Raw genomic sequence first — 12,063 nt, forward strand, 5'->3', positions numbered from 1 at the left:
CTGCTAAAGATCAAAAGAACAAACCAGGACATTTGCATTTTAACAATGCTATGCACCCACGAGTGACAAGTACGACTCAGAGATTGAGACCTTCCATGAAAATGTTGAAGCAGCAGAGAGAAATACCAAACATAATGAGACTGTTTTCATTATGCGAGATTTAAATGCGAAAGCGGAGAGTACATAAAAAAGGAACGAGGTGACAGATTAATTGAATGGTGCCAATCCAACAAATTGTGCTTATGCAATGCACTGTTCAAGAAATCATAAAACAAGAAATGGACCTGGAGAAGCCCAGATGGATACTCCAGAAATCAAATCGATTTCATAATGACGTCCAATAGGTTTAATATCCTAGATTCATATTGTGAACCACGTGCAGACTGCACTGCGTAAGTGATCATAACCCTCTTATTGTAAAGTACAGGCTTCGGTACCAGTTTAAGTCACCTAAAACAGTAAGAACGGATAAAATCGACTGGGCACGGTGTGTGATTATCAGACCATGGAAGACTTCAAAAAGAACTGGGCAAATATTCGAAATGAAAATAAGTTCAAAGATATAGTTAGAACTATGAAGTTGGCGGCGGAAAAAATACCGAAATTGAAACCCAGAAAGCACAAGCCCTGAATGAGGAACGAGGAATTGCATGTAAGAAAGCAAATGAGGTTGAAATACCAAGATGTCCCCCTCAATTGTAAAATCAGAAAGATGTGTAATTCAACCAAGGAGGAATATGTTAACAGAGAAGGCTCAGAAATTCAAAATAATTATCTCGCGAATCCTTTGGAAGCACATCAGAAGATCAGCAAAATAGCAGGCAGAAAGAAATCTAGCCGGAACTTAAAAGGTCTGAGAAATGATGATGGCTTGATATGCAGAGCGGGAGGATATTTTTCAAAGATGGGCGAAGTACACTGGTCAGCTGTACAGTGACCCTGGAAGAACAAACAAATAAGTTTGGAAACAGAAGTTATCCAAGCTCTGGAAAAAATAAAAATAGCATTGAGTTTTTGAAACTGTTGGGAGACCGTGGCTTGTCTTTTGACGTCGTTGCTCAATATGGTCTTTGAGAGCGGTGAAATACTTAAGCAGTGTAAATGCGTCACCTTCATACCTCTGCCAAAAACAAACAATGCACTCGCGATTGGAATCTACAGAACCGTAAGTTTTATAAGTCACAGCCGCAAACTACTACTTAAAATTATCTTGAATGAAAACGGTTATCCACTCTCAAATTGCCGATGCTCAGTACGGTTCTATGCCTGACCGAGGCGCTAGAAATGCAGATTTGCCCTGAAGGCGATTATAGAGAGGGCGCTTCAAGTTCAAGTGACGTCTACGTGTGCTTCATTTACTGTCAGAAGGCATTGACCATGTGAAACACAACGAAGTAATCCACATCCTTGACGAAGTGCTTGTGGACGAAAAAGATTTCAGAATTATCCAAGTATATTATACGCAAACGGCAAGAGTAAAGATTCAAGACAATCTATCGGAAGAGCTAAAAGTTGAACAGGGAGTGCGACATGGTTGCGTGTGCTCGCCCGATTTTTTCTCCCTGTACAGCGAAAGGATCCTTGCAGCCATCGAAAATATGCCGGGCATCCTGTGGCACAATCATCAACAACCTCAGGTATGAAGACGACAACGTTTTGATAGCTGAAACGGAAAGCGGTCTCCAAGCACTTGATACAGTAAACTTGCAGAGTGAAAAGTACCCCGTGGCACAACGCTTTAAGACACAAGTGATGGTTAACAGAACCGGAATGTCTATGAAGAAAGAATAACGTTAGTGTGAAGTTTCATGTACTTGGGATCAACAATCTAATGCGATGGAAATGACGACAGAGACGTGAAAGAAAAGATCGCTACTGCGAAAGCTATTTTCAATGACATGAGTGTCCTATGTAACAAGAACATAAGGATAAAATCTCGAAGTGATCTTTCCCATCGCCTGCTATAAATGCGAGACATAGACAATAGCGAAACCAATAGAGAAAAAGCTCAGAGCTTTTGAAATGTGCTGCTTGCGCCGGATGATGAGGATCAGTTGGAGCACAAAACTCACAAACGAAAGAGTTGTCAAGATGTCTGGGCAGAAACTGTCCCTGATTAGATTGAGACAACTCAAGTTTTTTTGCCATGTCATGAGGAAGAGGGAAGTGGAGCATTTAGCTATAACAGGAGAGGTACTCGGGAAGAAGGCTAAAAGAAGAGACAAAGTGAATTACCTCAAACAGATCCCTAATAACGCCATTGATCTGATCAGAACAGATAACAGAAAAGGATGGCAATTGTATTTGAGTGTGGCAGCAAATGTGTTGATTCACAGACCTGGCAAAGGAAAAAGAGCTCTCTTAGAGTTGTAAGCTTTATTAGTCTCTAACTATGCGATTCACCGCAACTGTTGAGGAGACATAAATTCCTGGTGTGATGTAAGTTTCCTAACTTTGAGAAATGTTTGTTCCCCCTCAGTCACCGCCACTGCCCTCGTCTACGCTACCCCACCTGCCAATTTAGACCCCCGCCCCGAGGCGTTTGTGTCCCCCAATACGTTATGCAATCACCCCTAGTTACAGAGAACGTGGCCGTACATAAATAATGACATAAAAATATGTCGCGAGCGTCTGGTGGTGAAAATAATATACACCCTTGAGCTTGAGGGAGGCTCAAACGGAAAACAAAGGCTGTCAATATGAGGCTGTCAAAGGAAATAAACAGGTAATCACCGATCAACATTAAGTCGCTGTGCAGTTCTCTTACCGCCTTACTAGTCTCTAAGTTTGTGATTCGCCGAAACTGTCGAGAAAATGTATTTTCGTGGCATGAGGGGTGGTTCCTAGAGTTGGGCGCCCATACCCCTTAACTCATTTAACCCGTAGCACCGCACGCTCGACCACCCCCCCCCCCCCCCCCCAATGCACACTCCCCCTCTATTAAGTGTTAGCGAGTATCTCTAAGCCGCAGCTATCCACTGCCGAAGCCAACCGATTTCCAGTCGTTTGAGAGCAATTCGTTTTGCGCTTTTCTTCTAGATTAATCTTTGACTTCTCAAGTCCCCTTTTCACGCATTTCTTGATTTTTCAGTGATTTCAATTGCTCTCACTCCGATGGATTTTCTATCTTACCTACGAAAATTATGCTTAGAGCTGAAAATTTTATTTTCCGGTTTGTATTGACCTAAAAATTGGTTGTACTGTTCTCAGTTTTTATTGATTAAAGATTTTTTAGTTAACAGTTAACCGTTTGTTAGATTTTGTCTGGCACTTATTCTTATTGACGATATGGCTTTCTTAACAGAAGAGCTAGTTAAGCGTTTTTGTCAAACTTTTCCTTTTTTAAAAGTTTATAGGGCTTTAAGAACGGTGGTGGTATCTAATTTGATGCTTTACGTGTTGTTATATAGCAGAGTGTATGACGATCACTGACAGACAATTTCCTTTTTACTAAATTTAGATTAAAGGCGCAAAATGCTATGTCGAATCACCATAGCCTAAAGAAGGTTAAATTTACAACATGTCCGAATCATAGCGCTCAAAATTTTCCTTAAACCGCACACCACCTAACGTTTGAGAGGTGTTTTAACAACGTTGTGAGCCCTTTATTAGAACCTTTATTTATTAAAGTTTGCATTTCGCTTTTTTAATATGATTTATTAATTATAATCGTTTTCTTCCCTTTTACTGGTACATAGATAGTCCTTGGGGGTTGTTCGGAATTTGAAATGAGAAAGGTCTAGATTGAAATGAGAGAATTTCAGCAGTGACTATTTATTGAAACACGAATAGTGTCTTTAATAGTGGTACCCTAGTGCGTATGTGTTGCAATGGCCTTTTTTTTCTCGCGGCTCTTATAACGAGCTAACAACCATATAACTTATTGATATTCTTTTTTGACACTGCAGATCAGTGGAATTCATTGTTTTTTGTAGACGAGGTGCGAAACAGGTTATTACGTTGATTTATTACCCGTGGATCTGTTGATGTGTTTTAAAGCTCAGAAAAATGTATATTTCGAATGATTAATTAAAAATTAATACAAAATTTGATAACTGCTTGAAATACTTTTTAGTTCAGATTATAGATGTTTTTTATTAGTATGGGGACTCTTTCGTCACATCAATTTGAAATTTCTTTCTTTTCGCGAGTGAATTCTGCGTGAATGAAATCACTCTTACTCGTTCTGGTTAATTTCAGTAAAGAGGTAACAATGAATGACAATTATATTTTCTCAATTATTTTTTAGTTCTGTTTATTGATCAACTAATTCTTGGTCTATGGGTGCAGCATTTAAGTTTTGAGTTCAACTGACGGCTACAAACAACTCATCCAACTCTAATTGACCATGCTTTCCTGCTAATCTATGTTTTAGTGGCATCCGAAGTTTAATTAATCAGTGAAAAACTTGTAATTGCTTTCCACTGGGCAAGATTTTTGATTTTCAACAGTTTAACTGTTCAAAATCAGAACTCTGACGTTCATTTCTTTCATCCCTGTGCCATTTTGCACGCTGTGAATCTATTGATGTTCACTTTTTGAGAGAGCTATATGGAAGCATTTAGTTTTCGTTTCAGCTCTGGCAAAAAGTCGGACAGAGGGCGAGCGCCAGATTTGGACATTTTCGACTTGTCACGCAACTTAAGTAGGTTGAGGCCAAACGTTAAGGTATTCTACGGGCGTTCGGAGTTCTTTGACAATCTGTGGCTGGAGTGGACGGGGACGGAGTCGAATGCCTTTCAAAATACTACTTGGATCTCTACAGGGTTCTACGCCTTCGTCATAGCAATGAACACGTGCAAGCAAACTTATGTCTACGGGTTGACACCAGGTTGGACAACCTTTTCTCAATGACAACCTTTTTCTCAACCTCTAAAACGAAGTTTGAAACGTTCATTGTAGTTATGTCTTTTTATGACTCGAATAGTAGTCAGTATTGGTATCAGCCAGGTTTTTTGCTGTTGATTCATATCGTCCGCTCATGACTTCAACTTCGGTTTCAATCTTTTCTAACATCAACTTCTGCTTTCGAACGTTGGGCATTAACGTATGGTCATTTTCTAAAGGCGGGCGAGTGGTAGCTGAGCGGTTGTCCTTCTATTGCTCTCGAACGAAGCAATTTTAAATGTGCGTCTTTTTATGCAAAATATCGATCTACCGTTTTGACTTTTCGAGTGACTTTAACGCCCCTGACGTTTTGCGCGATCTAAATTCCTCCCTCATTTACAAGCTCAAGTAGCTGAACACAATGTACCGATAAAAGTCATTTGAAAAGTGCGCAGAAAATGGTTATTTCCCACTAATGACCTCATTTAAAGCACATTGGTGAATTTCTTAGTTCATCCCATCAACAAGCAGGCAGCAATAGATTAGAGCTACCACTAGTCGTTCACGAGAAACTCTTCCGACGTTAATCGGATATGTTTAGCCACCATTATCGTCGCAGCAGGCTATTATTGTGCTCCTATTTTTATTACAATTAAAGAATTTGAATTGTATTAGGGTGATGATTTTGGTCACTCTGGAACAGGAAGTGCAGCGAAAAAGCAAGTGGTTTTGCGGCGTGAATTGTTTCGCTAAATTTAAAGTAGATTGAGAAAATGGTGTTTGAACAAAAGTTCGTTTTCTCGCCAATGGCTTTTTTGTTGACATGCGGCGGCCTTATCATATTGATTTTGACTATTTTTTTAATCTGTTTTGATTTTAAATGGTTTTCCCTATCCATTCGCAGTCCACTCATATTCTTATTTTTTTGTTTATTCAATGAACATTATTTGAACTAGGCCAGGACCAGTCCTGCAATGTTTTTTTTTACTTCGTCGAATAAAAATTTTTTCGCTTTACCTCATTTTGCTGCTTTTTTGACATATTACGTGAGATCGCTTTGACTTCTCTACGCTAGTTTTATAGTTCGGTCATTCTGCTCAACCTGTTTTAAACGGCAGTTGCCTAGCAAAGCAATCTAAAATTAACAGATTCAGTATCAGTAGACTGAAATCAAAAATAGAAACGGGATAAACCCATAAAGCCCAATTTTAGATACCCGCTACTTAGTTTCTTGTAAGTCTCAATTACCATCTCTAATGTTTATTGGTATTGATACTAGCCCCTTTATCCTTTCATTAAGTAACAGGAGTATGTCTACCAGCAAAATGAAATCAAAATAGTTCGCACTTTAAATAAGATTTCTTTAATGAATCAGTTTTTTTTCTCCTTTTTTTCCTGTTCTATCAATCCCAATTGGGGTTATGGGAATCAGTGACGGCTATTTTTTGGCAATCTGATGGGTATGTTGTATTATTCGGGTTAACCACCTGCAACGACATTCTCACTTCAAATCAACTTGTTATTAATTCGTGAATTCTTTGACTAAAATGAGTGCCTCAGACCATTTTTCACGGTTATTGGAGTGAGGTATTCTTCATTCTCGTGAATATCTTTTCGGTCAGTCCTCATTTTCAAAAGGTCATATCTCTATCTAAATGAAGGCTATCTGAGGGCAGTTCTGCAGTACACGCATTTGAGTCAATCAAACACATCGCAACATTAGTAGGAATTCAATTTATCTAATTGTTCAGGTGTCAGTCTTCCCGTTGAATTTTAGTCTTGAGAAACTGTATAATCCAGTGAACTCCAGGGCAGGGGACTGTTAGCTGTTAGGGCTCTTAGAGCCTTAATGGGATCGAATGTACAGTTCTTCGAAGCTTTTGAACACTTGAGAGGGAAGAGTTTCGTGGTATAGTAAGAGAAAATGGGAGTCAAGCCTCCTAAGCTTAGCTTAGTACAACTAAAGCCAGCGCCTGGCCTGTTTTTCATGAGCTTTTTTTCCCACGGTAATCCGTTATGTTTATTAATAGCCGCCCTCATCTTCTCAGCCGGCTATTATAGCGCTCCTATTTTTTTTTACAATTCAAAGAATTTGAATTGTATTGGGGCGCTGTCTTTTTACGACTCGAAGAGGAGTATTGGAGAAGTCCTTTTTACGACTCGAAGAGGAGTATTGGAGAAGTCCTTTTTTTTTTTTAATCAATTTTATTGGAGTGATTTTTGAGGCGGGAAATGAAACGCGTGAAAAAATTTGGAGTGATTTTGGCGCTGAAAAGTGAAGAGCGGAGCGAAAAGAGAGTGCTTTTTGTTCATACCGCTGTTTTTGAGAGAGCGAGAAATTGAGGTGTGAAAAAATTTTCTCTAAGCGAGCGAAATTTTTTTGTTCACGTGCGGCATTTTAAAGCAGTTTTTTTTCGTTTGTTTTGATTAAGAGGTTTGGTTATGATTTTGTTTTAATTTTAGGCTGGTTTTGGTAGTGGTTTGAAGGTTTCTGGAAATTAATATGAATTTTATGATAATTCGGAGGTTTTTAATGTATTTTGCTTATTTTCGGGCTAATTTTTGCGTTTTTTTTACGATTATTTTGTTTTACGGGCTCAAATGGGTATTGAGGAAACCCCTTCTACTTGAGCAATTTTATGATAACAATTGGTTACAGTTTTTGTGGGTAAGAATCACTTTTTTGTTGAGAAATATGACCAAAAAAGGCGAAAATTGGAACTGTTTTTCTTAATTTTTTTGCAGTTTTTCGTTTTTTTTTCTGTTTTTAGCTAAGTTTCTTTGCCTATTATGACTTGCCTATTGTTTTGCGAGCATCTGGATACCCTTCTGGCTGAGCGGATGTTTTCTTTGGATTTATATGTTTTTGAAATATTAAAAAATTTAGTAACTTTTTCCAGTTTTTCAGTGAAAGTTGTTTTTAAGAGCTTTTTTTTCATAATTTTAGCCTAAAGTGTTTTTTCAAAATTCACATAAGTGGTTTTTGTAGGTAATAGTTGTTTTGATGAGGTTATTTTGGCAGAGATAGTTTTTTTGGTATCTCAATTTATAACAAAATTTGATCAGATTTTTTATCATATTTTAACAGATTTGATTTTATTGTTTTTACTTTTTTGTTTCATGACTTTGTTTCAAGATAATCATAAGTTAAGGAAGACATGTTTTGTTTGTTGAGTAGTTGGATGGCGTTTAATTGGATTTTCACTTCGAGTCGTTTCCGGAATTCTTCCGGCTATGTTTTTTTTTTAATCATTTTATTGGAGTGAATTTTTAAGCGGGAAATGAAACGCGTGAAAAAATTTGGAGTGATTTGGTTGCTGAACAAAAGTGAAGAGCGGAGCGAAAAGAGAGTGGTTTTTTGTTCATACCGCTGTTTTTGAGAGAGCGAGAAATTGATGTGTGAAAAAATTTTCTCTGAGCGAGCGAAATTTTTTTGTTCACGTGCGGCTTTTAAAAGCAGTTTTTTTGCAATTTTTCTTGTTTATGAGGTCTGATTATGATACTGTATTGGATTTCAGCTCGTTCTGATAGGAATTGAAGGTTTCAAGTAGTTAATTTGAGTTTTATGAAAATTTGGAGGTTTTTGATCAGTTTTGCTGATTTTTCGACGAAATTTAATGTATTTTGGCCTTTTGTTTTGTTTTACTGCTTTAAGTGCAATTTGCATAGAAGCTCGTTACTCAAAGAATATCACGGATGTAAATTGATTTCAATTTTATTGGTATAAAACATTTTTTTCTGAAGAAAAATGACAGAATAGAGAATTTTTTAACCACTTTTTAAATTTTTTTTGCTTTTTTTCGTTTTTTTTCAATCGTTGACAATTTTTTTAGCTTGTTATGACTTGCCCATTATTTCGCGAGCATTTCATTGCTCTATTTGCTCAAAGGAACTTTATTTGGCTTTATTTTTTCTTGTAAAATTTAAAAAACACCTTACGTTTTCTCGTTTTTTTTTGTTCAATTTGGTTTTAAATGTCGTTTCTATTCTTCCTCAACCTTTGATAGCATTTGGGGAGTTTTCTAGTGGAATTCAGTTGTTGTAGCTCTTTTGGATGTCTCTCATTTTGATTGATATTAGTTTTGAGTTGTTTTTGTTAAAGAAAATCGAGTAAATCAGAGCAAATTTTGGCCACTTTTGGTCTTTTTTCTAAGTTTTTTGCCTATTTTTTCCAATTTAATGTTTTTTTGTCGGTAACTTTTTCTCAATAAGGAGCATTTTTGTAGGTGTTGATTCTATGATTTTGCACTTGAAGGCTTAGCAGGGCAGTTTTCATTTAAACAAATTATACAAAATTCTAATTCGTTAAAGAGTTTTTCTTGGTCTTTTTTTAGTTTGTTGTTTATTGTTTCTCTGCAAGTACTAGGTGGGCGATTGATCTAGCCAAATATATAACTAAATGATTTCTATGAGTTATGGATGGTAAGCTGCATGTTATCTTTTTGTAGAGAATTTTGTTTGGATTTTTAGAGAATATTATTTTTTGCTTTTGTTCTTTGTCAAGTTTCCACTTCTCGTCTTTTCTTTGTTAATTGGTTACAATGTCTGTCGATTGGTAATATGCTGGTGATGCGTCTGATTAGTGAGATTAGTCAGATTTCTACTTCGAGTCGTTTCCGGAATTCTTCCGGCTATGTTTTTTTTTTAAGATCTGTTCACACATTTTCATGATTTTTGAAGTCAAATTGGAGTAGTGATTTTGGTCACGCCGAAACAGGAAATGGAGCGAAAAAGCGAGTGGTTTTGCGGCGTGAATTTTTTTTGCTCTAATTTGAAAGTAGAGTGAGAAAACGGTGTTTGAACAAAAATTCGGTTTCTCGGCAGCAGTTTTTTGTTCACATGCGGCAATTTCACTCTGATTTTTACTGTTTTTTCGATTTTTTGGATCGGATTTTTTTCTAGCTGGTTTTCCCAATCCATTCACAGCTCATTCTAGGCCTAGTTTTTTGTTTGAATTAAATTTTCATTTCTCGCTAGGGGTTTTTTTGTTCACATGCGGCATTTTGATATTGATTTTCTGTTTTTTTTTCTTATTTTTTTGTTCTGATTTTCTTAAAATGTTTTTCTGAATTCACTCATAGTTAATTCTAGGTCTAGATTTTCTGTTTAGTCAATGAAAATTCTTTGAATTGTACGTCAGGACTTGTCCTGCTATGTTTTTTTACTTCGTCGAATAAAAAAAATGTTTCGCTTTACCTCATTTTGCCGCCTTTTCAACATTTTGCGTGAAATCTTTTTGACTTCTCTAGGCTAGTTTCTCTCTTCTCTCATTCTGCTAAAAGTGATTTTGAACATCAGTTGCTCAGCAAAGCAATTCAAAATGAACAGTCAGTATAAAAAATTGAAGTCAGAAATAGAAACGGGATAAACCCATAAAGCCCAATTTTAGATGCCCGCTATTTGAACGTCGGTCCTATAAGTATTAGTTACCTCTCTCTAATGCTGATTGTTATTGATAGTAGCCCCTGTAGCCTCTCTCTAAGAAACAGAAGTATGTTCAACTACGAAATGCCATCAAAATAAATCGGACTTAAAAAATGTTTTTGTACGAAAATCTTTTTTTTTCAATATCTTCTGTTATTTCAATCCCAGTCATGCTTATTGGAATCAACGGCGGCTATTTTCCGGCAATCTGCCGGGTATGTTTTGCAGTTTTTCCCGATTACTCAATTTTTTCGGGCAATCTCGTTTTTGAGAAACGTTCATTTCTTCTAGAATTGTTTGGAGTGTAACACTGTAGGCTGAACGGAAATTATATCGCGAACGAAGTTTGAAGCAATTATTGTAAATGTGTCGGTCCTTTTTATGCAAAGTTTTTGCTTGACCATTTTTGCACTTATTCTAGAACATTCTGTAGCTACTCAAGTGCCTTTTTCACGCTTCACTTTTCATTTTTGAGTGATCTCAATTGCTCTTTGTTTGTTGCTAATATAAAAGAGATTGTGAGCCATTGTGGCTATCCTGGAGGTTTCGGCTTATAACCCCTATGAGGTCCGAGTTTTGTTCCCATAAAAAATTTCTAAGATTAGGTACGCCCCTAAATTAAATTGCCGCCGGCCTGTCGTTTGAGAGCAATTCATCCGACGTTAGTTGGTTTATGTTTGTTTTAGAAAATATGTGCCAAAGTAGTTGGAAGTACGCGCCTTACCACTACTACCCCTCAGCCCTGTTCACGATCGAATCAATGGGCGACTGTTACTACTTCCGCAAAAATCATCGCCGCCAAGGACTCAAACACCTGTTCTTCACTGAGCAAAACGTTTTCAGGGAATGGGCCAAACAGAGGACTAACATTCACATTGTACCAATAGAGAATTGATAGATATAAATTAATGCTAATACTAGTTTAAGAAAATTGCTCCAATTATTTCCGATTGCCCCAAGGCTCTTAAAATTTATTTGGGTACAGAAATGGGCATTTTTATTCAAAATATTTAAGTCGAGCTGTAAAATGAAACCCCAAAAAGACTATAAGCCGGAGGCTAGAGAATCATCTCAAAAGACGAACCTTAGTTATTTGGAGTAATTTTTCTGACGATTATCGGTTATAATGCAAATATCAATTGATATCTCCCAATTAATCTTTAGGTTACTCAATTTAGACTAAGCTGTAATTTTTGTATATTTTTATCTGATTAGTTATGAAGACAGGCTTTCTTTCTAAGTTTCTGCTGTTTGATTTGGTTTTTGTTTTCATTAATTTCTTAGCTTGTGCGCGCCCGGCTCGGACCTCTTTATGTCGAAACTAGAAAATGCGCCGAAACTGGTTCCATTTTTCACTTTAATTTTTAATAGAGAGGAATTCTTCCGACGTTTATTCGGTTATGTTATACTAGTTAGTAGTAAGCAAATATTACACATTCCATTCACTTGTCTCCTGTGTCTCACTTGTTGCATCTAAATTTACAGAAAAGGTGCTGAATATAATGATTTTATTCGTGTATATGGGTTTGTATTTTCACACGTGCAGTAGTTTGACAGCATTTAATAATTCAACGCAATTCCAAAACTATGATTCCTCCTATGATCCAAAACTATGATTATTGAATATTTCCTTTGAGTTAATTTGGATATTTAACTAGTTCGCAATGTTCAATTTAGTAATTTCTTTTATGTAGTTAACCAAATTTCAATTGATTAATAAATCATTTGACTTAAATATGTCTTTTAATGAGCGACGAATAGAACTGATTGAGAAGCGCTAAGTAACTGCAACTAAAGCGCTGAGATTTAATT

At 36.7% G+C, this 12,063-nt stretch overlaps 1 protein-coding gene across 4 annotated transcripts in view; it reads left to right on the forward strand.

Annotated features, from left to right (window-relative positions):
- LOC142342817 (alpha-N-acetylgalactosaminide alpha-2,6-sialyltransferase 5-like) overlaps positions 1-11,225 on the forward strand; it is a 35,539-nt gene extending 24,314 nt beyond the window's left edge. For 3 of the 4 annotated variants that reach the window (XM_075394411.1, XM_075394412.1, XM_075394410.1), the window contains exons 5-6: positions 4,578-4,831; positions 10,938-11,225. In XM_075394411.1, the coding sequence (XP_075250526.1) occupies positions 4,578-4,831; positions 10,938-11,146 (463 nt within the window). In that variant the 3' untranslated portion in view covers positions 11,147-11,225. The remainder of the gene's footprint in view (positions 1-4,577; positions 4,832-10,937) is intronic. The other variant, XM_075394409.1, reaches the window with a different exon arrangement.
- The last annotated feature ends 838 nt before the right edge of the window (positions 11,226-12,063 follow it).

Source organism: Convolutriloba macropyga, chromosome 7 (genome assembly GCF_964194025.1).
Source record: "Convolutriloba macropyga chromosome 7, txConMacr16.3, whole genome shotgun sequence".
Classification (NCBI taxonomy): Eukaryota; Metazoa; Xenacoelomorpha; order Acoela; family Convolutidae; genus Convolutriloba; species Convolutriloba macropyga.